The sequence below is a fragment of the Anastrepha obliqua genome, chromosome 1, assembly GCF_027943255.1.
Source record: "Anastrepha obliqua isolate idAnaObli1 chromosome 1, idAnaObli1_1.0, whole genome shotgun sequence".
Lineage (NCBI taxonomy): Eukaryota > Metazoa > Arthropoda > Insecta > Diptera > Tephritidae > Anastrepha > Anastrepha obliqua.
Genome location: NC_072892.1, coordinates 104835316 through 104859152, shown reverse-complemented (window position 1 = coordinate 104859152; position 23837 = coordinate 104835316). Strand labels below are relative to the sequence as shown.

Here is a 23837-nt window from a genome sequence, read left to right as displayed (position 1 = left end):
AACTCGCTGGCTATAACATCTGCCATCTACTTAATTTTTGAAAAGGTTTGAAGGTTGGAATTTGATGCAGTCCTAAGGACTCTGCGAATGTCCTTCGGTGTGAAAGCCATTGCAGTTCTGTCTTTTTAGTTCTTACCATAGGAGGCACCTTGTTTCATGGAAAGATCCACAACATTTGGACAATATTTTTGGCAATTTGAATATTTGAAAGGCCTTATGAGGTCAAGAAATCGATTTTTTCCTATCTGTCATCCATCTCTGAAACCTTTCTGCTTTCCCATTATATTCCAATCAATAAGTTTTCGACCAAACACAATGAATGCTTAAAACAAGCGATCCCTTTTCCCAGCTTTAATGTGCAAGTAATGTACGCAAATTGAGCAGCCCCATTCAAGTGAACCAATGCATAAAGCGCAGTATTACAACTGCTGAAGTTTTTCTACTGCGAAACACCGTTAGATGGAATAATTCTGTGATGCATGTTTATTTTCGAGCAAAGTACAGTCTTAACTTGAATTATCAGGAAATCTTGGATTACTAAATCAAATACGGTTGTTACAGCAACCATTTTCTTCCATAGAAATGATGGTCTCTAATGAAGTGTACTGGACTGTATCTTAGATAAATACACAAAATTGAAATGCACACAAATTGATAATTTTTCTACTGGTATTATTCTAGTCAATTACGAATTAGAATTATTTCTTCCATTAAATACAAATATCTGAACTCGAATGTTTACATACTAGTTTGGCTTTTCCCTGCAGGGCAGTTGTTTGCTAAGTCTCAAATTCCATCGAGCGAACAAGCAAGCACAGGGTGAGCCAAATGTTATGTCTGTGAAAAAGTGCCTACATTTAGGCACCCCCCACATTGTATTTATATAGCAACAGTACTTACGCGCTGAGTTAACATGCTTGTTTATAGGGTTAGGGGGTAGTCAGAGGCCCCAAAAAAATTATGATTTTCAATAATTTTTTTTGCTAATGCTGTATTTAAGTTTCAAAAAAAACAAATTAATAATTGTTAAAGTTATCGCTGTTTTTGTGGAGCACGTTTCTCAAGAAGTCCCTTGCGGTGATCATCACAACTTTGGAGATTCATAGAAAATCAAAAGGCCAAGAGAAATAAGTTTTATTAATAGATAATCTTGTGTTCAAAATTAACAATATGGCGGTCTCAGGGAATATTTTTCGGATTTTCGAGAAAAAAACTGACAGTTACCGATTTTTGAAAAAAAAATCCTTCTTTAGGCACGAGTTTTTTTATATTTTTCAAAAGCAGTCTACATTTTATTGAAGTCTACCAAGCGGATTTTAAGTTACAGTGATCACCAGTTCAAAAAACATAGTTTTGAGAAAAACGCATTTAAAGTTTAGCTACTTGCTCTCGAACGCTCCGGAGCGCCCGAGCGCCTTTTGTTAATTGTTGAAGAACTCGAAAAGTATTTTTCGGATTCACTTCGAATTTTCACACCATATTTTTAAGATAGTATGCTTTAAGAAAATTCACAAAAAAATCCAATTTTTTGAAAGTTCTGACTACCACTAACCCCTTATGAACGTGAAAATTAAAAGATCAGTTTTTATTTATTTCTTTTTATATCAAATTCATAAATATTCATTTATTCAATAAATTGTTACATAATAAATTTATAATTATTTAATAAATTTAAATATACGATATTTCAAACACCAACTTAATCTATACAATATGTAACGGTACAATAAAATTTCTCAATTACATACACTTGTTCTTCAAATATGTTTTTGTTTTCGAAGATTTCTGCATATGTAAATTTATTTAAATGTAGACTTTTTTCGAACCCAAAAAACAAAAATTAAAAATATGTTGAATATTGCATAAGAAACGAATGAGAGTATAAAACTATAGATATTTTATAAACATATGAAAAAGGTGAAAAATAATGTAAGAGAAAGAAAACACTTTAATTACAATGTTATTAAGATTTTTACAAAAATGTTGTATTGCAACTACTTGTATGTGGAAAATATAAGTTACACATTAGTTTTTGACAACGAGAGAGCATTTTTTAATTTATGTTTTATTGAATTTTTATTCTGTTATGACATATGTACATACATACCTACTTTGCTTATGTTTTTGATATTTAGTTTTGGAAATTTGGCACTTTCCATAAGCCAGGTATTTGAATGCTAAACAATTTAAGGCAGCTAAACAATTTTTCGAAGTATTTAATGCTAAGAATTAGTTTCTTCTAAATAATCGGCTAATAAACGAAAAAGAGGAAATTATCTTGTCGTTGTTATTTTTTCTGTCATGTAAGTATACACTCTTTTTTAGCAATTAAATGGATTTTCCAAGGGCCTTCACGATGCCGTTGGTAAACAAATGGGATGCTAAAATTTATTCACAAATCTCGGAAACTAAATGGCAGCAAATTATACGAGCTGCTTTACGTTCCGACGGCAGTCGATGCTGCGTTACTGCTTTAAAATATATTGCATCAAGTTACAAAAGTTCTATATTTAAGTTCTTTGTAGGCAACCCCAATAATTAATATTGAAAATTTATGCAACAGCAATCAGTTAATTTATTGCTGGCAAACGTTGCTCAACATTTGTTGCCTGTGTCTGAACTCGCCTAAACAATATTTATAATCAATGTTGCTGCAAACATGTGCCTATCAACATTGTTGCTTGGGGAATGTATCTTAAAAGCAAAATATGGAAATCTACGAACGAGTCATATGAAAATGACAAAATTAAAGTAAGTAGCAATTGGTTCATCCATTTGACAGCAAGGCCTAGCGTAGACTTTAGCTTTGTTGCCCAGCAGTAGTTTCTGATGTTAAGGCTGCACAACATTGCTGCAATATGAAGTTTTGCGATGCTGGCATGACATTGGAAAATCACTGTATATCCAATTTTTTGCCGAATTATCAACGCGTTCTAAGGATTTAAAGCTACCTATGCCACAAGTCTTTTCACGATATTGCTGCTTTTACTGGTGACACCTTAAAAACCCCCTCCCATTTAAGAAGCATTCCTAAATCCACATTACAACAAACTTCTTCAGCCAATTAAAAAAAAAAAAAATTACTCATCTATTACTAAGCTCTATTCCCCATGCTGTTGATGCTGTATTTTCTCCGCCAACGGCTGTTGGTAGCTGCATACAATTTTCGCCGCATCGTTCATCATTTTCGCCGTCGAGCGCACCAAGAACATTAAATGGCATTCATCGTAGACAGTCAGCTCGACACGTGTACGCACTAGCCCATGCAGTACAGTGGCACGTTCCAGATCTAACCAACGCTGCAGTGCAAGCTCGCGTTCTTTAGTCGAGCCAGAGAGCACCACATCTGATGGGCCCCAAAGCACAAACTCCAAGACCGATTTGGACCTGGATAGTGATTCGGCGCGTTCTTGCAAAAGTATATCAGCCACAATGGGTGTAATCTTGGTAGCCGGCAAAAGCTCGGTAAGTGCGATGTGTGCACACTTGCAAAGTGTACCCATGGGTTCGTCCTCTTCATTGTTGTTGCTGTAAGTATGAAAAATGTGTAATTCGTTATGTTGTTGTTTTTCGTAATCACCACTCACCCTTGCAACACGCAGAGTCGTGCCTGCGCATCCTTATTTTCCACATCCTTGGATAGTACCACATTCGATAAGCTCAACGGCATCTCCTCGATCGCTTTGCCCTGCAAATTCTTCATGCCATTAACCAGCTGTAGCATTATGAAGGCCACTTCCCGTGTCATAACATCGTCAAATGCCGGCATGCCCGCCGTAGTGGCGCTATCGCCCGCTGCCTCTAAGGAAACACCGCCACTCTTCTCTAGGGACGACTCCTCATTCAAGGTGCTCAGATTCTGTACTGACACCACATTTCGCAATGCATTCACACTGGGGCTATCCTTCAACCCGGCAGCGGCCAAATTTGGTATGGAGCCACGGAAATTGAAGTTGCTTTTGTCCAGCACCTGCGATTTGCCCTTAAGTATGGCGCCAATCGACTGCAGCGTATCCAATTGCAATCGTGGCAGTACAGAAATCGTAGCTTGTAGCAGAGTCACTGCGGTCGAGGGTATCAGGGGCAAGTGGTAGCTGGGTACCAAATCGCAAAATTCTGTAATTGGATTAAGTACACCGCAGACGCCACCAGATAGCTGATTCAGTTCACCGCCAACACCTGAAAGCTGATTACAGTCGGCCGAAAGCGCCAAAGTGACGGGTGCTGTGGTCCAGAGAGCCGCATGGAAGGCTTTCTTGCCAACCACAAACGCCTGTGCGCCATCCAGTATGGTGAAATCCTCGAAGCGCAAATTGATGGCATTAGCTAGGGGCCGCAGTGCGGGTGGTATGACGGGAGTTTGCTGGAGCTATGAGGAGGAAGAGAAGAGCGTATAGCTGCATAAACTGAGCGAATATGGAGCACTGTGTGCGTTACTCACCTGATCCAGAACTTGCGCCAAGGCCTCGTGGTTAGCCACAACCACTGCGGTATAATTATCTTCTATGGTTTTATGTACAACACTGCGCCCTTTGCGCATACGCAAACGATTTGTAGCCTTAGTACGATGCTTGATGGCCTCGAATAGGAAGAAAATAGTAGAACATATTATTTATTGAAAAAAATTAAGATATAGATTTAATACTTTAATTAAGAAATAATATCAGGATCACCAAATTAATTTGTTTATTTTGGCAAGGCTAATTTTGTGTGTGCAATGGCACTTGGCTATTAAAATGGCCAAGGTTATTATAATTTTATTCAAATAGGGTATATCTAACAGCATAATAGAATCGAGAAAAGAATATAGATATAGACATGAAAGAATCAAAGTGCTCAGAATGGTGATTTAGCCATGTCTGTCGGTCCTATAATCTCTTCGTCGGTCCGTCCATGCGTGTGCACGATAACGGGGAGAAAAATTAGTTGATCCTACCCAGCTCTTTTACTGGATTTATGAGTTTAACGATGACGAATTATGATTTATCCATTCTAAGAAGGGTTATGTAAGATGCTACAACAGCAACAGCTTAAAACTTCGAAGTAGCGAAGTCTCGGGTATTACTGCGATTTTTTTTTAAGTAGCAATGCTCTTACCTGGCATGAGTCTATCAGCGAATTAGTTGCAGTATAAGTATCTAGCAGGGCCAGACTACCTTAACCTCAACTTACTGATAATAGTTTGGCTGTTCTGGCATCACTACGTCGTTACGTCGACTTCACAAGCGGATCACCCATATACAAATTGCCCATTGAGACTTGAGGAGAAAAACAAATGTAATTTTCGAACTCCTTACGAGGGCTAGGGCACTAGGGCTAACCTTGCATATTGGAATACCAGACTTTTGTTTTCCTTACATGGTAATTTTCTTAAGCAACTCTCGGGGCTTATCATTGGATCATTTAAAGGTTGGTAATGAGGCACCTTGCTATGAGGGGTTAGTGGAAAATGATGGGACATAGAGAAGTGGAATTTTTCGAAAATTTTGTTTACGATTGTCCACCCCTGTATGAATACCTAATACTAACCAATGATAAAGCTTCTATCTCCCATCTTTTTGAAATCGAGATCGTTCCCGAGAAGTGTTCGACGTTATTTGAAACTTATTAATAGAACAATAATCGGACAGTATCCGATTTTTTGGAGATACTATTAGTATTATTGTGTGGATCGGAAACCTGGCTCACAAACAATTAAATTAAAACCAAATTCAAAGCTGTGTGAACAGATGTTTATGCAGGATATTGAAGATTTAAGATACGAGAGGTGCAGCAGATTCAGCCAGTAGCTAACATGGTAAGACTGCGAAAGTGGAGGGTGGATTGGGCATACGCTTTGCAAAGGCCCAAATAAAATCTAATGTCAAGCATTGGATTGAAATCCTCAAGGTGTTCGCAAGGAGAACGATCCAGAAGGAAGTTGAAACGTCAGGAAAAAATTGGAATGAAAGATGAAGATGTTTTGCCGAGACCCTAAGCTCCAGTGGGAAAAACAAGAACCGATAATGATGATGCTGATCAGATCTTTTTGTGGAATTGTAGATGAGCACATATGTATACTCTTCTTCTTAACATTATCTTTAAAAATATTATATTTTGTGTTAGATATGTGGATCACTGGTTACTTGCAAGAAACAATCTATAAATTCCCTAAGTTCGAGGAGAGGTTTGGCCTAAAACTAACGGCAAGATGAGAAAAGAATAATTCAAATATTAAAATGGACTCCCTTAAAAATAAATTGGAATAACTCCGAATAATCTCAATTGAATATTGGTGTAATTAATACTTAAATGAGCGAAGATTTATAGTCGTCGCAATACCTTAACTTCAAGTTGATTTTCACTTACCGATGGTATGCCCCATACGCTGTCATTGATGTCAGTAGCTACATCACCGCCTGCCTCGCTGCCATAATAACTGTAGGGCGCGTAAATTTCAAATTCGCCCACCTCGCTGCCACAATATGAAGCTGAAATAATGCGTGGAATGTTGGCTGTAAGTGAGAATTGAACATAAGCACACTTAGTACAGGCAACCTAAAATGCATTCAAAATTCATGTCGCAATTTACCTAAACTATTGTTCAATCCGAAGTTGCGACCCGGCCCATATTCGCTGCGTGTGTAGCTCGTCACCGACATCGTATCCGAATAAAGGTTGCTATTATTGTTATTATTGCGACGTGGCGGCAGCAAACGCTGACCGGCTATTAAATCAACCGAGCGTGTTGGTGGCAGTGGGGGCGATGAAGGACTCTTCACCATTTCATACATATTCTCGTAGTCGCGTTTGTCCTTCAAGTAGCTGTCGATAGTACTGTTAATTTTACGCACCGAATCTTTCAAACTAGTCGGCCGCCCTTCGTTGTGGTTGATGGATGTCATGGCACCGTTCGTTACAGGTGTGTTGTTACCAGAATTGTTGTTGCTAGTTGTGCGATTTTCGAAAATTTCCAATTTATTTGCGATTGCAATTTTTGGGTCACTCTTACGACGTTCAAAGGTACTCGTACGGCTGCCGGTTGGTGGTTTGCCATCACCCAGTGGCGTTGTGGGCGTGACAGCTCTATCGGCCGGTGATAGTTGTGGACTTAATGTGGCTGAGCTATTACCGTTCGTGTTACGCTTGTTGTTGTTGCTATTATTGGCGGCGGTTGCACCATTGGGATTGATTGAAGTGTGTAAGTGGTTGTTGTTAGTGCTGTTGTGTTCGAACGATACATTATCACCGTTTGACGAGCAAATCGAGATAGTATCGGCGTTTTCATTACGCGCTCCGGCGTGTCGTTTACGTGCCAATTCCAACTGTGCCTCACGCTCACGCATGCTGGCCGTACGTTCTGGCTTGCGCGGTGCAATCGATGAGCGAATTTCGCCTGCAAATAAAAATGAGAAAGAATTGAAAATGTATTTTCTGCTGTCTGTTGTTTCTAATTATATATAAAAATCGAATTAATAGACCGAGTATATCATATTATAGGGGGGCCAACCTGCGGCTCTTAGAAGGATTATTTGTGGCTCTCGAGAAAAGTTCCCGAGTTCTCTTTTAATTTTTGCGCTTTTAAATTGTTATGAATTTGTAACGTATTTATCCAAATAAAGTGTCTCACAATACATCCTTTGAGTTCGATTACTGGATTGCTAAATAAAAGTCGCAAATTAATGGCAACACAACTTGCGTGCTTTAGTGAATCACTTTATAGTTTTATTATACGTTTACACACTCGCACGCTTAACTTAAGGGGTTACATACGCCCACAATTAAAAAAAAATCGATTTGTTTATGACATTTCGAAAGTATAGTATCTTAAGAATACACTGTGAATTTTCTTGCGGAAATTCCCAATATTATAGCTTCTATAGCCCATTAACTCGGTAGAGAGTTCCACGCGCTCCTGTACCTCAAACTTTAAACTCGTACAGTTTTTACGAGTAATATTTTTCGATTTGGTTTTTTTTTTAAATATTCGAAAGTGTGTTCTCTAGAGATATGATTTTTGATATTTTTATTATATTAAGAAATTTTATAAACATAATTAAAGTGTGACATTTATAACGTAAAACCCACAAGCCGTAATGCAAAATTTTCCGAAATTCAAAAATGCGGCTCGATAGACTATAACTACAACTTTACTTTTACTTTTTACAGATCCATTAACATTGCAAGGGGGAATGATGCAGACCGTGGAGCAACTTTTTTTCATTGCACTTTTGGTCACGTGATTTTTTATGTACTACTTTTTGTAAAGAAAAATTAAAATAATTTTTTTTTATAAAGTTTAAGTACTAATAAGCAATGTTTAAAAAATTTTTATATCTTTTTATATTTATTTCTACTGGTATGCCTTCTAAAACCAGTTTTTCTATTAGCGCATTTTTGGTGCTGCTGGACGTATGTAACTCCTTAAGACTGAATACTCTATGCTAGGTAATTAAAAAAAACGGTCTCTAAAAAGCCCAATACAGATGATTATAAAATTCCACAATTCATACCGATTCACTGCATAATTCACCGAGAACATCTCGTTACAAAATATTTAAAATATCCTGATGTTACAATAAAAAAGGCTGCTTGTCGAATTATTTCAATAATCGCAACAACGTACGTATGTGAATTATTTTATTGCACTTTGAAATTCGAGAAATCCAAACAACGATCAGTATTAACTAATCAGCATCTCAGAGAATTACTGAGAAGTGATGTCACCAATTATTCAATAAATTTTAAAGAGAAGTAACTTACATTTGTTTAATTTTTAATATTCAAATTCAATACAATACAAGTGTATGTACTTTTGTCTATATGTTTTAAATAAATTTTGCAGAAATTTAATTTTTGTAAACCTTTTTTGCATACCTTTTAAATACGTATTTAATTGCGGCTCGCGAAAAGTTTCAAAATATTGGAAAAATGGCTCGGACGATCAAGGAGCTTGGCCACCCCTGATATATAAAAAAACTGCTGGTTTGTCTGCCCGGTATACACTCCTATACCATTCGTTCGATTCCAATGAAATTTTTCTGTATTATTTGTTACATTTGTTATGTTTTATAAGTTTTTAAACCATCCAAATGACGCTTGAGTCTGAGTCATATTTTAATTCGTGATTTGAGTTGGGTATTTAGAAAATAATGCTTAATGAACCTACTAACCCACTGATGCTGCGATAGAGATTTATGTATATCGGGTATTTTTTTGAGAGCTCGAGAGCTTAAGATGATAATGTACATATAATTGGGGTTTTTGGCCGAGCCAAATAATAAAAAACAGGAATATTGTTCGAATGTATTTTTTTATTATAATCGGGTAGATATTTTCATGGCATTTATTCGCCATATGTCCGCCACGGCTACGAATTGCATGGTCCATTCCATCAGTCTAATTTTTGACCACATTTTCCAATAAATCTGGCGTCAATGGTGGCTTTAATACTGCAATAAATCGATTGTTAACCGCGCTTTATGGCAACCTGCCCCGCCTTGTTGGAACCAAATGTCGTCGATGTTTAGTTGATTAATTTTTGGAAATAAAAACTCAGTTAGCATGGTTCGATAGCGCTCGCCATTCACCGTAACGGCAACGCCTTCCTCATTTCCAAAAAAAATAATATAACTACCGATGATGCCGCCACTGTTCTATGAACTTCGCGAACAGATTTATTTGTTTCAAAATAAATTTCTACAATTTGAAAGCGTTGTTTTGGCGTTAAACGATTCATGATGACTTGCCAAACCTTACCGAATAGAAATGTCAATACAGTTTGCCATTCTCATCTGAATATCCATATCGATAGTTCTCATGCAGTTAAAAAAGACACCCGATAGTTGTATTACCTCGCTTTACGGTGTAATAGTTTTTTGTATTTTTTTATTTTTTCTGTACTGATGAACTGAACAAACCTGCCTTTAATACCTACGCATCTATGAATTTTTTTTATATCCATGTATATAAATTCAGAGAATAAACAACAATAAAGTATCTTAGAATAATTCCAACCATTTTACATAAATTAGCACATACATGATAAGCTGCAGTTATTAAATTGTCTCAAGCCTTTGTTATGTAATTTGTTCATGCTTTTTGTTTACCCATCATTCAACTGAATAATGGATTCAAAATATTTGTCTGTCTGTTGGATAGTGAATGTTGAGGAGAAACAATTAAATCTGAATCTGAATCTGAATCTTAACACTTGTCATCAAGAAAAATTAGGCCATTCGGTAAATAGATATAAAATCAAAAAGTAGAATAATAAAATCAATGTTGGAGCTACCTGCAGAATATAAACAAGAATTGGTTAAATCTGAACAGTTAGACTTCTTTATAAAATTGATTACTAAGCTTGGCCTACTCATAGCTTAGGATACCAGTTTGATAGCTGAAACTTGCGCGCGCCTATTGTCGGTGTTTGTTGTTAATCGATGTTAGAATGTGCATCATTTTCTTATCATTCGTAATTGTGCGGACATATGCTGTATATGTAGAAATACATAGATATGTCTTGCATGTTATGTATGCTTCAAAAGTGTGTGTGTGTTTTCTTTGTAATTATGAAATAAATTTTTCTGTTAATGATGTTAAAGCAAGAAGGAAAAATACGGCATTTCGAAGCGGGAGTGTGAATTTTTCTTTCAGCAAGTCTTATGCAAACAAAAAAAAAGAAGAAATATTAGGCTTGCGACTTCTCAGCTCTTAAACTTTTAGACTTGGTGGGGAGAGTTTATTTCTGAAAAATTTACAGTCTGCGTCAGAAGAAATGAACCGGTTTTTTTCTTGTCACTTCAAGATATATTTCGTTCTGCTTTTTGCTGCATAATAGTCCCACTCAAGGGTTACGACGCCAGTGTTTATTCAGGTTAGTGTCGTTCAAAACTTTCCCGTAAACGCAACCAAACAAAATTGAGTGAGAAGTACGCGAAGCGTTTCGAGGCGGTATTTTTATGCACTCATTCGAACGGACCGAAATTATCGTACGCCGTGGCTGCAAAAGTGATTAAAAATTGAAAAAAGTTTGTTGTGATGTGGTAAAAGTGTATAAAGTGTACAAAAGTTTTGATGACTTTTCTGAGCGCGGCTTGAAGCGAGTGACGACAAAAAAGCAGGATAAAGTGATCGTCCAACTTTTTAAGCGATACCCTTCTTTGTGACTACACCAAGCACAATCAGTTCTTGTTAAATAGGGTGAGTATCAACACCACCGGACGTCGACTGAAGGAGGCGAACATATCCTATCTTCCCAAATCATCAAAACCACTGCTCTCAGAAAAACACATTGAGAAACAACAAAACAAGCAAATGGCGTCACAGTATTGCTAGAAGGCCAGTCCATGATTACGTCAAGTTCGCAAAATCTAGTTTTGTTTGTCGATGAGCTACCCAGAAAAGCTGGTTAAAAGCATGAAGAAGATGCCAACGATGAAGACTACCCACGGCTTATTGAGTAATTGCGAATCGTAGTTTTGTACATCCTTTCATGTAAAAAAATTTTGAATATATATCTTTTATATTGCATAAATAATAACGGTTACTTTTTTCTGATCCAAACTGTATATGCTTAATTTATACGTGTATTTGGGAAGGCTTGCCCCGATTTGCTTGGTTACAATGCGATTGAGAAACAAATTTCGTTTTTAAGAGATGATAGCCTTTATATAATATATTTTTATTTTTTCTTCGTACATTTTTATTTTACACTTTCATATTTAAATTTTTACCTATACTTGTTGCTCTAATTTAAGTAACAGAATATATATATACATATATATAATTGGCGTGTACACTTCTGTTATGTGTTTGGCCGAGCTCCTCCTCCTATTTGTGGTGTGCGTCTTGATGTTGTTCCACAAATGGAGGGACATGCAGTTTCAAGCCGACTCCGAACGGCAGATATTTTTATGAGGAGCTTTTTCATGGTAGAAATACACTCGGAGGTTTGCCATTGCCTGCCGAAGGGCGACCGCTATTAGAAAAATGTTTTTATTAATTTTGCTTTCACCGAGATTCGAACCAATGACCTCTCTGTGAATTCCGAATGGTAATCACGCACTAACCCATTCGGCTACGGCGGTCGCCAGATATTGACAATAAAAATATATTTCTGTCTTCTCGTTTATATATTTTTATTTTGCTTTAATTTAAAAATATAGTGCTTTGTTGTGGGCATTTTTAATTTTTGATTTATCTATTTATTTATTAGAATTAATTAAATTTCAAGGGCCGATGTTGAATGTGAACCACACCTAAACGTCAACGACACCGTTGGACTTCTTTCTTTGGGGTCATTGGAAAGAAAAGGTGTATAGTACGTCGATGAGCCAGCAACAATTCAAGAGCTAAAGGATGAGATAATTCGGCACATTAACGACATAGAACCTCAATTATGCCTCAGCGTCATCGAAAATTTGGACCATCGGATGCAGGTGTGCCGCCGAGGCCACGGCGGCCATTTGGCCAATATTTTGTTCCATACGTAATTGAGCCATACCAATATTATCATAATAAAGAGAAATGACAATAATTTTCTAAAAAAATGGTATTTTATTCAAAATCAACACCGGCCCTTGAAACTTAATCACCCTTTATAATACTAAAACTAATACAAGAACTAGTACTAGCTACCAGGGCCTACAACTCGATAATTATTTAGAACTGTCTGTGTTATTATTAGCAAATCATATTAAATAGTTAATAGTAGTTAAGTTACAATCTTTCAAAAACTTATTTAAAGCAGTTATATTGGTGGTAGAAACAGTAGCCAGTTGAGCAGAAGGTTTGGTGGCTCCAAAGTGTTTTTTCCTGAAACTTTCTAAGGCGCGACAATCGTTTAAAAGATGATCAGCTGATGCGTTACTATCACAAAACGAACATTGCTGTTGGATACCTCCTGTGAGGAGGTGTTGATGTGTGAGTTTAGTATGTCCAATTCGGAGTCGGGCGAACTGGCTTGATGAATATCGAGGAGTATTGCTTGGGAATAGAGATGGTTTGCGCCTGTCGTTGAATTCAGTATACCGATGCCTAAACGTATACAATTCTGTCAGTTTAATCGAGTCAATACGTTTTTTTATATGCCTATGTAAATCATTCTCTGAATAAACTGGAAAGAATGGGCTTTTTGCTGGCATAAGTCGAGCTGTTTCGTCGGCTCGCTCATTGCCTCGGATGCCTTTATGGCCTGGTACCCACATAATGTTGATCTTTTTTAAGTTCCGAATACAAAGGTCTCTTATTTTTTCAACCAATTTGCTACTGCTATAAATGTTTTTTATGGCTTTAATAGACGACATGCTATCCGTACAAATAAAGAATTTTACTTTTTACACTGCGCGAAATCCGTTGCTTTGTAAATATATGGCCATTGGTTCCGCTGTGAACACCGAGCAGTGTTCAGATAACTGGCCTCCAGAAATGAGCAATCCTTGTTGGTTAACCACAGTGAACGTGGTGTTAGTGCTGGTTTTTGATCAATCCGTATATAAAAAATTCCATTTGTTGTTCCGGTAGTTTCTTTCCTGTTCAGCGAAGAGTTGTTGATAGGTCGAACTACTTGTCGTAGATTTATTAAGTGCGTGAAGAACGGTGTTGAATTTTTTTTAATTTTTGATAATTTCCGTTTTTCATTCAACTTGTAGGTTTTGCCTATGCTTTTTAGTTTACTCCATGTAAAGCCTTAAAATTATAAATATTTTTTTCTTTTGTGTACTTTATATCTTATCAGTTTGATAATAACACGGCTGAAAAGTCCCGAGCCTAGCACATGATGGAGCTAGTTTTATTGCATTCACCTCTTTCCCAGTTAGTACCAACCTTAGAAAGACAGCTGCTTGTGCTAAGAGTTTCAAAATTAATATTTTCAAAGCAATGAATCAAAAAGAATTTCGTGTTTTAATTTTACAATGTTTTTTTGATGGGAAGAAATACCGTTCCAGCGAAGCAATGGCGTGAAAAGTGTTATGGAGACTCCGCTCGATCAGAAGCAACAATAAAACGATGGTTTGCTGACTTCAAACGTGGTCGCAGAGACGCCGAAATTACACAACGCAGTGGACGTCCAAATGAGGAGGTAACACCAGAAAACATCAAAAAAGAGGTTGTCTGTAAAGTCGGTTCACTGACGATAGTTTAACGTGACAACGTCATAAGAAAATACTGATGTAATAGTTGCAATTTTCAAAACAAAATTTTAATTTTATTTGTTTGATAGATACTCGTATTTTGTATGGATATAGAGAAGGAGGTAAATGGAATCGCAATGGAATAGGTCAAGTTACATTTACACAAACGTGAAAAGTGAAGAAACATTTATCAAATTCATGAAAGATATGTTCCATTTCGATTGTGCATCAGACGTTAATAAGTCAACAACACTAAGAGGCTCCAGAATTAATAATATACTATAGTTGAATAATTAAATATAAATAATTAATAATAAGTACAGAAATAATGGGCATTGCTTAATAATTATAATTTTTTTGCCAATAATTGACTTTATACAACGTACTGATAACCGTAACTCACGCTTGACCCTGCATTAGCTCACATATGACTGTACGCTGCGCACTCTTCGCGCTCTACCTCAAAAACGTTTGATCGTATAAAAAAAAGTTTAGACAAAAGTTGTAGAGAATTTTATACTCTACAACTTTCATGATAGGTGAAAATATCATTTAAGCAATAGGAACCGAGATATTCGCGAAAAATCGTTTTTTGTGACCTTTGACCTTCAATATCTTAACACGCGGACACGATAGCATTTGTGACTTTTGAGACAATATTTAGGGCGACAAAACAAAGGTTTTTACCAATTTCCAGCTTATTATCTTTCATTCCGAGGTTGACCCCTTTTTTTACCTAATTTTACTGGGCTATACGTTTTCTTTGTAGCCATGAATATTTTTAGCCATGTATTGTATTATATTTTTATTTTTAATTTTTGCCTATGTTTTTTAGTATATTGTATGTATCACTTTTGTGTATTCATATTTTTTTGTCTATTTTTTTCTTCTTTGATAATATATATTTTTAATTTTTATATTTGATTTTTTATATTTTAATTTTTTATATTTCTTTTTCTAATTTAACTTGCAAGTTCTGCCCTGTCTTGTTAGTCTATTTTATGTAATACTTTTTTCCAGGGTATTAGAGTTGTTCAAACAAATAAAACTTGGGAAATATTCTTGAATGAGTGAATTATTACTTTTGTTATCTGGTTACCTATATTTACAGCTGGATTGGAAGCTAATTTCTAATTTTTTATTATTTTATCTACCTTAAGACAATTGGCTTTAATAATAAAGCAAAATTTCAATCAAATCGGCTTCTTCCTTGAAAATATAAGAATTTTTTCATACACCTAAGTTCGTAAACTCGACAAATCTTAATGTTATATTGAAGTCAATTACTGGAAAAGAACATTAACGCAACTCTTGACGGGCATCGTACACCTACTTATCCCACATTGTGGCTTTCTTAAGAATTACACATCAATTTCTCAAAGGCGTAGAGAGTTATTTACGTTTTCGGGGTGTGAATTTTCCAGTGGTCAGACATACATACATACACACAGACCCAATTCATTTATGGAATACGTAAAAATGTGGCCACAGGGGTCCTGTACTCCTCAGTTTACATACTTTTGGCTTTCCTTTCAATACAATTGAATATTCATTTAACCCCATTCCACCTGCAAATCCAGTCAACCGTATAACCATGCAAATATGCGCTCATTGTGTTTGTGTAGCTGCGTAAGTACATAAGTATGTGTGTAAGTATTTATTTGTGACTTCTGTATATACAAATTTATCCATGTAGCTCTTTACATTAACCTTGTGCGAACGGTAAAACGTCAAATGACACAGCTTCGCATGAAGAAACACGACCTGTACTCCCAGTGCCGCAGTGTTGGCCAAGAATCATTAATCTTGAATTAGCCAAGTGGCAGAAGAAGCACGAGACACCGCCACATCCGCAGCACCGGTAGTGGCGTAACAGTAATAAAAACATCGAAAACAAAAATAAAATGTTGGAAGAGCTAATATAAGTAAAAGAAAATAAATCCCAAAGAAACTATTCGACCAGCAAAAACAAGTCAAGCTAATTGTATTTCTGACCCAAATTCAAGCAAATCTCATAAAGATGCACGAGCTTGCTCATAAACACGTATACAACAACAACAACAACATACTCGTATATGTATATGTATGCACTAACACTCGTGCATTCGATAATAGCAGCATCGCGCGCCTGAAAACAAGCGTACACAAATTACATACGCGCCGGTAGCAAAATGATGAAGAATATGAGTTTCAACCATCGCTTCATGCTTAAGATTTGTGGATTTAACTTCTTCAACTTCTGGCCAACAGAGTGGACGCTTCGTTGGTTACATGGCCGCAGCTTTGTGGCGCTCAATTCCAGCAAATCGAAGTGGCAATCAGAGGTCGAGTGCTGCAGGTGTATGTATGTGGGCATATGCACACGTGCACAAAAGCTTGTATTTACATGCACACACGCGTAAATTTGCTGCATAGGTAGCAGTTTATTTTTAGACGCTTCTCTTCTACTGAATTACGAAAGGTCCGAAGTTCTTGCGCACAGTGGGTAACTATAAAGATTTTTAAAATAAAAATTATGCCTCAAAATACTTTCTTTAAGCTTTATGTGCAATGGGCAATATTGACTGCGTGCTTGGCAAATTCCGACCATTCAAAACTCCATTCCATTCTATACTTCAAAATAAAAGCCTCTTTTGCAGTAACGGGGCGACTTTATTTGAACGGGTTTCTGCATGACAACAATACGGTTAGTCCTAGGTTCAATGCCTGCTGTAGATATGGAACATAAAACTGGTACAAGAAGTTGCACCCTAAGTAAGTGTATTTCTGCCATTAAATTTCTCCTTCATTAATCCAACATAATAAAGATAAATATCAAATTGAATTATAGAATAAATAATCAAATAATAAATTCCAAATTAAAATGATAACTTCGGGGCATGTAACCCTATTTTGTTGATAATTTTTGCGAAAAAGGTCAAGCGTCTTAGGTGAAAGTCCAAAGAAGAAAGATTGGTAAATAAATTTATTTCAATAAAAAATTAATGTATTATTCACGCAAATCTTCTTTTCAGTAAAAACAACCGGCACGAAAGAGGAAAAGATGCCGCAAGTACGTGTCTACATGAGACTCTCGCATATATCGGATGTTTTTCTAGCTACATGAGAACTATTGATATCGTTAACTATGGTTTGACAGCTGAGAATGGCAAACTGTGTTGGCATTTCTGTTCAGTAATGTTAGGCAAATCATTCATGAAGCATTTGACGCCGGAAAAACGTCCAGACGCCAAGGCCAGTGCAAGCAATATTTTGAGTCGTTCGCCAACAATGGAACAAAAACACTTTCGAATGCGACTTTCTCAGCAACATTTAAAGCATTCTCGAAACGATAAGGTGGATTTGGTGCATCGATTCATTAGTGTGAATGGGGCTTGGGTTCATTACCATGATCCTTAATCAAAACAAGAGTGGTGTGAACCTGGTTCTTCGGCTCCGAAACGTGTTCGTGTCAAGTAATAGGTGAAGAAGGTGTTAGCTTCAGTTTTTTGGGATGCGAAAGGAATTTTGTTTGTGGATTACTCTCAAACTGGTAAAGCAATAAATTCTGAAGATTATTGCAATCTTTTAGACCAGCTGAAGGAAAAAATTCGTGAAAAAATACCCAGTTTGCAAAAGGAAAAAAAATTTTTGCATGAGAACAATGCACCGTATCACAAGAGCATTTTGATAATGGCTAAAATCCATGAATTAAAGTTCGAATTGCTAGAGCATCCACCCTATTCATCAGATTTGGCCCCTAGCGATCTGTTTGCAGACCCAAAAAAATGCATGAATGGAAAGCGTTTTTCATTAAATGATGAGGTCATAACAGCTGTGGACTGTGGTATTTTACAGTCCTTCCAATTCTCCCTTCAGGGATGAAATCCATGAATTAGAATCTCGTTGAAACAAGTGTATTGAGGTTCATGGAGGCTATACTGAATAGTAAACTACAGGTATATTTCAAACCATAAGATTGTATTTTTCTTATCGAACCGCAAAACTTATTTCACATAATTTGTTAACTTTTAATTGTATTCAGATATTAAATTTGTATATAATAAAGCACATCTTTGCAAACTTTTTTTCTTCTTATTACTGTACCGTCGGTACTCCGGCCCATAGTAGTTTTCGTTGCAATTATACTGATGAACGGCACCGACCGGTCCGCCGCTACTTACCATTAACGGCGCACGTATGAATATTCTGAGTTAACACACAAGATATTTAGGCTTATTTAATGTGGTTCTACTTCCATATGTATGTATGTATGCGTGTACATGCTTACACACATAGGTAAGTACGAAAATATGCGACGGACTTTGCTCCGTTGTTGCTTAAAGAACAGCTTGCCTAATACACGCATACATAAATAAATATGTACAATAATAGCCTAAATTTCGTACGCGTGTGTGTGCGTGTGAGTTGTAATAAATATGTATCTACACTTAACCCAGTTAATCCAGTCAACATCAGGCATTCCAATCACGCCATTTACAGTAATATTGATGGAAATGACAAGGCGTATAAATATTAGTGCATACATATGTACACATATAATTCTTTATATTATATACTGGTACACGTACATATATACTGATAACATTCATATAAAATTTTACTCATATTGCTTATTATTGATGGATTATGACTTTGATGATCGATCCATGTTTCATATACATTAACCGTTATAGGAAGGTGGTTGGTTGAGACGGTGATTTATCCAGAATCCAACTAGCACTTCCGCACTATTTTGTTGCCACATTCTCGCCACGGGCTGGCTTAAAGGTTATTTACAGCATGATTACAACCAGCCTGTGCGGTTTAAGAACCTTATTAAATTGTTGACGTTTAAGCCAGACAGTTGTTTAATACTCTTTCCCAGGGTTGATTTTCTCTCCTTTAATAGCGCATGACATTCACAAGGAAATGGAAAATCGTTTTCTTTTTCACTGGTTGTTTACAACTGTGACAATGTTTTTTATGAGGGATACCCATTTTGGCTGCTTGTTTTCCAATAGACCAAAAGCCAGTTATATCTGTCGTCAGTCGGTAATCATCCCGTCGTTTCAGGTTTATTAATGTGGACGTTTGTTTGAGGTTGTAGGTGGGCCATAACGTTCTGCTAATTTTGTATGCAGTCTGGCCTCTCCATCTATCATACAATCCACGGTTCGAAGGTATTTTGAGGAAATTCCATTCTTGATTGCACCCAGTGATGTGCATTCCGATTCTGCAATAATGTTGTTCATGACAGATCTCCCTCTTGCCAGTTCATTTACTTTTTCATTACCTTCAATGTTGCGATGTCTCGGGACACAGATTAAGTTAACGGTATGGTTTTCACTCAAGGTGGTAAGACTATTCCTACTTTGTTCCACCAGTTAAGAGGTTGTTGTAGCCGAATAAAGTACCCGAATTTCAGCTCGGCTATCCGAAACAATAGTGATATTGTCCTTAAAAGGAAACTCTGCGATTAGTAAGTTTCAAGCTTACCCAATTACCAGTACTTCCGATTGGATAAGACTGCAGGCATTAGGAAGACGTATAGATTTTTCAATTCGGAGTCTATGAGAATAGACCAAAATGCATTTTAGAGCCAGCATAGTGTCAAAGTTCTTTAGTGAGAATCCCTTACTCCATTCATCCTGAGATGGAAAGAGAGTGGCGTAATGCCTGTTTAATGTTACCATTGGGACGATGTAATCAGTCCTCTCCAAGGTGTACTGAGTTCGTCGCAATAAGAGACTGGCATGATCATACGTTATTTACGTTACAGACGTGACTTCCTGGCGTGGAAGTCCTTTGACTGAGGTCCGGTGAATGAGAGAGCCATACCATGACCTCAAATTTATTGCGTTGGAAAAAAGGTTTTACTATTTTCGACGAATGTTTCGGGTCGTTATCATTCATAAATTTCTATTTTGGAGTCATGTGCTAATTTTCATAGTGTAAAGTATATCGAGAGGGCCGCCGTAGCCGAATGGGTTGGTGCGTGACTACCATTCGGAAATCAGTGAGAACGTAGGTTCGAATCTCGACGAAACACCAAAATGAAGAAAAAAATTTTTCTAATATATGTATATATATAAGTATATCGAGATAATCCGTTGAACATATTTTGCCGAAATTGGCCCAACTCCCGTCGTCGAAAAGAAGCCACTTATCATTATTGATCCACTTCCATGTTTTATTGTGTTTTTCGAGTATACCTAGGATTGAATTCTGCATTCTGGTACCATTGAAAGGAGGAAGAGGGAGAGCTAGAGGCACTATGCGAATTATGATTTGTTACAACTAATTTACAAATAAGTTCAGGAGGTGACTAATATCGAAATCTGCTATTTCCAATAAATTGGCCCAACTCCCGTCGTCGAAAAGAAGCCACTTATCATTATTGATCCACTTCCATGTTTTATTGTGTTTTTTGGGTATACCTAGGATTGAATTCTGCATTCTGGTTCCATTGAAAGGAGGAAGAGGGAGAGATAGAGGCACTATGCGAATTATGATTTGTTACAACTAATTTACAAATAAGTTCAGGAGGTGACTAATATCGAAATCTGCTATTTCCAATAAATTGGCCCAACTCCCGTCGTCGAAAAGAAGCCACTTATCATTATTGATCCACTTCCATGTTTTATTTTGTTTTTCGGGTATACCTAGGATTGAATTCTGCATTCTGGTTCCATTGAAAGGGGGAAGAGGGAGAGATAGAGGCACTATGCGAATTATGATTTGTTACAACTAATTTACAAATAAGTTCAGGAGGTGACTAATATCGAAATCTGCTATTTCCACAGGGGAACTTAAACAGAGAGAGCCAAGATACCTGAATGTTAACCTCGCGAAAGCAGAGCCGCCGCGGAGTAGGTGCTGAGATGATTCCACCTTACCCCCAGACTGCTGCCGCAAAAGAGGCTTGAAATTATGCTAAGCCTCACGGCTAGGATGCCCAGCGGACATTGGCTGCTCTTCAATTGTCGAATAAATCTTGACCTTTTAGCTTCAAGATGGAAAGCAAAAAAACGAGAAAGACTACGCCAGAAAAATATTAGCAAATTTTTTTAGAAACTGGTAAAAACCTCGGTGCCGAATTGCAAAAAAAAAACCCAAAAAAACAGCAATCTACTTAGCTAACCAGCTGAAATTGCCGGATTTTCGAAATTTTTGTTTTAAACATCGCAAAAATTCAGCGAATCGCAAAAAAAAAATCAGAGGCACATAGCGTATATTAATACTAGGGCTGGTGAAACGAAGTAAAAATGAGCACTGGTGGTTGTAAACGGCTTTAATGATTTAAAAATATTCTCCATGTTGATCAACACACTTCCGCAATCGTTTTAACCAAATTTTGAAGCAGCACTTTTTCAATTGTGTAGGACTCAACGTGAGTACACATTTTTTTACCATAAGGTGATCATGAAAAATCTTATTGGTGCTCGTCATACTAATGCCCAAGGATCGCTCAATCTCACGGTATGTAACATACAGCTGTTTCCCAATCTGTTCGCGCACAGCATCGATATTTTCTGACATAACAACTGAATTTGGAAGACCTGCACGGAATTCGTCGGTAAGCGCACAGCAATCACGAAAAACCTCATTGTACCAGTTTTTTACGGTGATAAGAGATGGTGGCTCTCCGTCTAATTATTTTATGTCGTGGTTCCATTCTTGTATTGTTCACCCACGTCGAAAATTCTGCAAAATAATCGCTTGAAAACGTTCACGATTTAATTTCATTTTTTTTTTGGTCGAAATTAATTTTTGAAGCCACTGTATACAGCACTAATATGGCTCACACATCATAACGATCTGATAAAAAAATAATAAAATATACCAAACATTCCAATGAAAACAGCAGATGGCACCTGATAGCACTAGAAGTGCCTAAGGCCAGAAATATAAATAGCAGCCCTCGTATAAATAAGCACTTATGTGCATACAGTCGCTTCTTACGCTTCCTACGTTTCCTACGCTTCTTCTTTCTCTACTTCAACTCGCATACCTACTCGTTTTTCTCTCATTGCTACTTTTGATTGTTTTCTCCAGTTTTGTAGGTAAATGGGTTGCTGGTGGCGTTGGCGTGGTACTTTTTTTCTATTTTTCTGCAGTTGGTTCATCACTTCACATGAATTTGAATTGGGATCACTATCGTTAGTGTTTTTATTTTTTATCTTCTTGAAGGTCGTATGTGTCTAACTACTCAAGTATTGAGCTTTTATGTGCTGGAACGTGATGTGGAGATTTACTTGAGTGTGTGGTGGTGGTGCGTTCCGCATTGTTGCACCACCGGCATGCCGGCATTGGTATGTCGGCGATTGGAATGTTTTTGGCAATGATAATTCGTGAATGTTAAGCACAGTTATAGAAACGCGTACCGCACAGCAATACAAACATGCCGAGGTATTTATGGAATTGTCTATAAGTTTAGAATTTAATATTCTATTGTTATTTGCAGGTAAAATGTCTAGTTCGATGTGTCATTATGTGAGTACTTTATGCAAGTGGTTATTCGTATTTTAATTTATGCAAATATTACACCTTTAATATTATTGAGTTTTAAGAATATATCGGCAATAAAACTTGTACATATATTTCTATGAAGCATTTTAATTTTATTTTGTCGGAAATGAATTTTGCTTTACTTGAATGCATTACTTGATATACATAGTACTAATGTATTGTATGTGTATTTAGTGTCAGGGTGGTCCAAAATGGCGGTCCTTTAGTTCTTTTAAAACAACATAAAATTGACGCACATAATTTTTTACTGAATCTTAAATTTTCTATCCCTTAAACTGAGAGGCGAAACTGAAGTGTGTAACGAATTCTTTCAATTCCAAATAACGTATGAGTATCAGTTCAGACTAATCGCAATCTTCTCTTTGAAGGGCAATATTGCTATTCTTTCGGATGGCCAAGCTGCAATCCAGGCACAGAGTTAGGCTACAACAATCTCTAAACAGGAGGAATGAAGTAAGTAGCTTTACCACCTTGAGTGAAAACCTAAATGTTATCTTACTCTGGGTCTCGGGACATCGAAACATTGAGGGGAACGAAAAAGCGGACGAACTGGCAAGAGGCGGATCTGCCATGAATAACGCGCTTGCAGAATCGGTATTCACAGCACTGGGTGCAATTAAAAATGCAATCTCCTTAAAATATAATATCTACCAAACGCAGATTGGAGGGGCCAAATAACATGCAAAAGTAGCAGAACGTTATGACCCACCTACCCCAACAAACAATCGTCAGCATTGACATATATGAAACGAAAGGATGCCTGCCGGCTCACGGCAGTGATAACTGTCATCTGGTCCGTGGGAGAGCAGGCAGCCAAAATGGATATCTCTTGCAAAATATACTGACATAATTGTAATCAACCGGAGAAAACGAAAACTATCTTCCACTTCCTCTGTGAATGCCCTGCCCTATAGAAGGCGAGGATGTTAATCCTTGGCAAACCGCTTTTTGAAAACCTCGCATAACTGGCCGGTTTCTTAAGCGCATAGCCTGGATACAGTCAGGAAGAAAAAACCCGTTGCTAGTGAGGATATAACAACAAAATGGTGCGGAAGCGCTAATAGGATTCCTAGTGAATTAGTGAGCTTTCTTCAAGTTTAATTGTAGAGATCGAAGATAAATGTTACAGGATGTGTCTCCCGATGTGTCCACCATCACCTACTCCCTAATCCGCATGCATCTTACATAACTAAATCTGTATAAGTAGAAGCT

The 23837-nt window shown here is 37.0% G+C and overlaps 1 protein-coding gene across 1 annotated transcript in view; it reads right to left on the bottom strand.

Moving 5' to 3' along the window:
• Nucleotides 1–1686: 1686 nt before the first annotated feature.
• LOC129253509 (platelet binding protein GspB) overlaps nt 1687–23837 on the bottom strand; it is a 102220-nt gene continuing 80069 nt past the window's right edge. Inside the window, exons 4-8 of the mRNA XM_054891919.1 lie at nt 6572–7375; nt 6349–6494; nt 4442–4579; nt 3588–4369; nt 1687–3528 (exon numbers count right to left, since the gene is read on the bottom strand). Of these exons, the coding sequence (XP_054747894.1) occupies nt 3102–3528; nt 3588–4369; nt 4442–4579; nt 6349–6494; nt 6572–7375 (2297 nt within the window). The 3' untranslated portion in view covers nt 1687–3101. The remainder of the gene's footprint in view (nt 3529–3587; nt 4370–4441; nt 4580–6348; nt 6495–6571; nt 7376–23837) is intronic.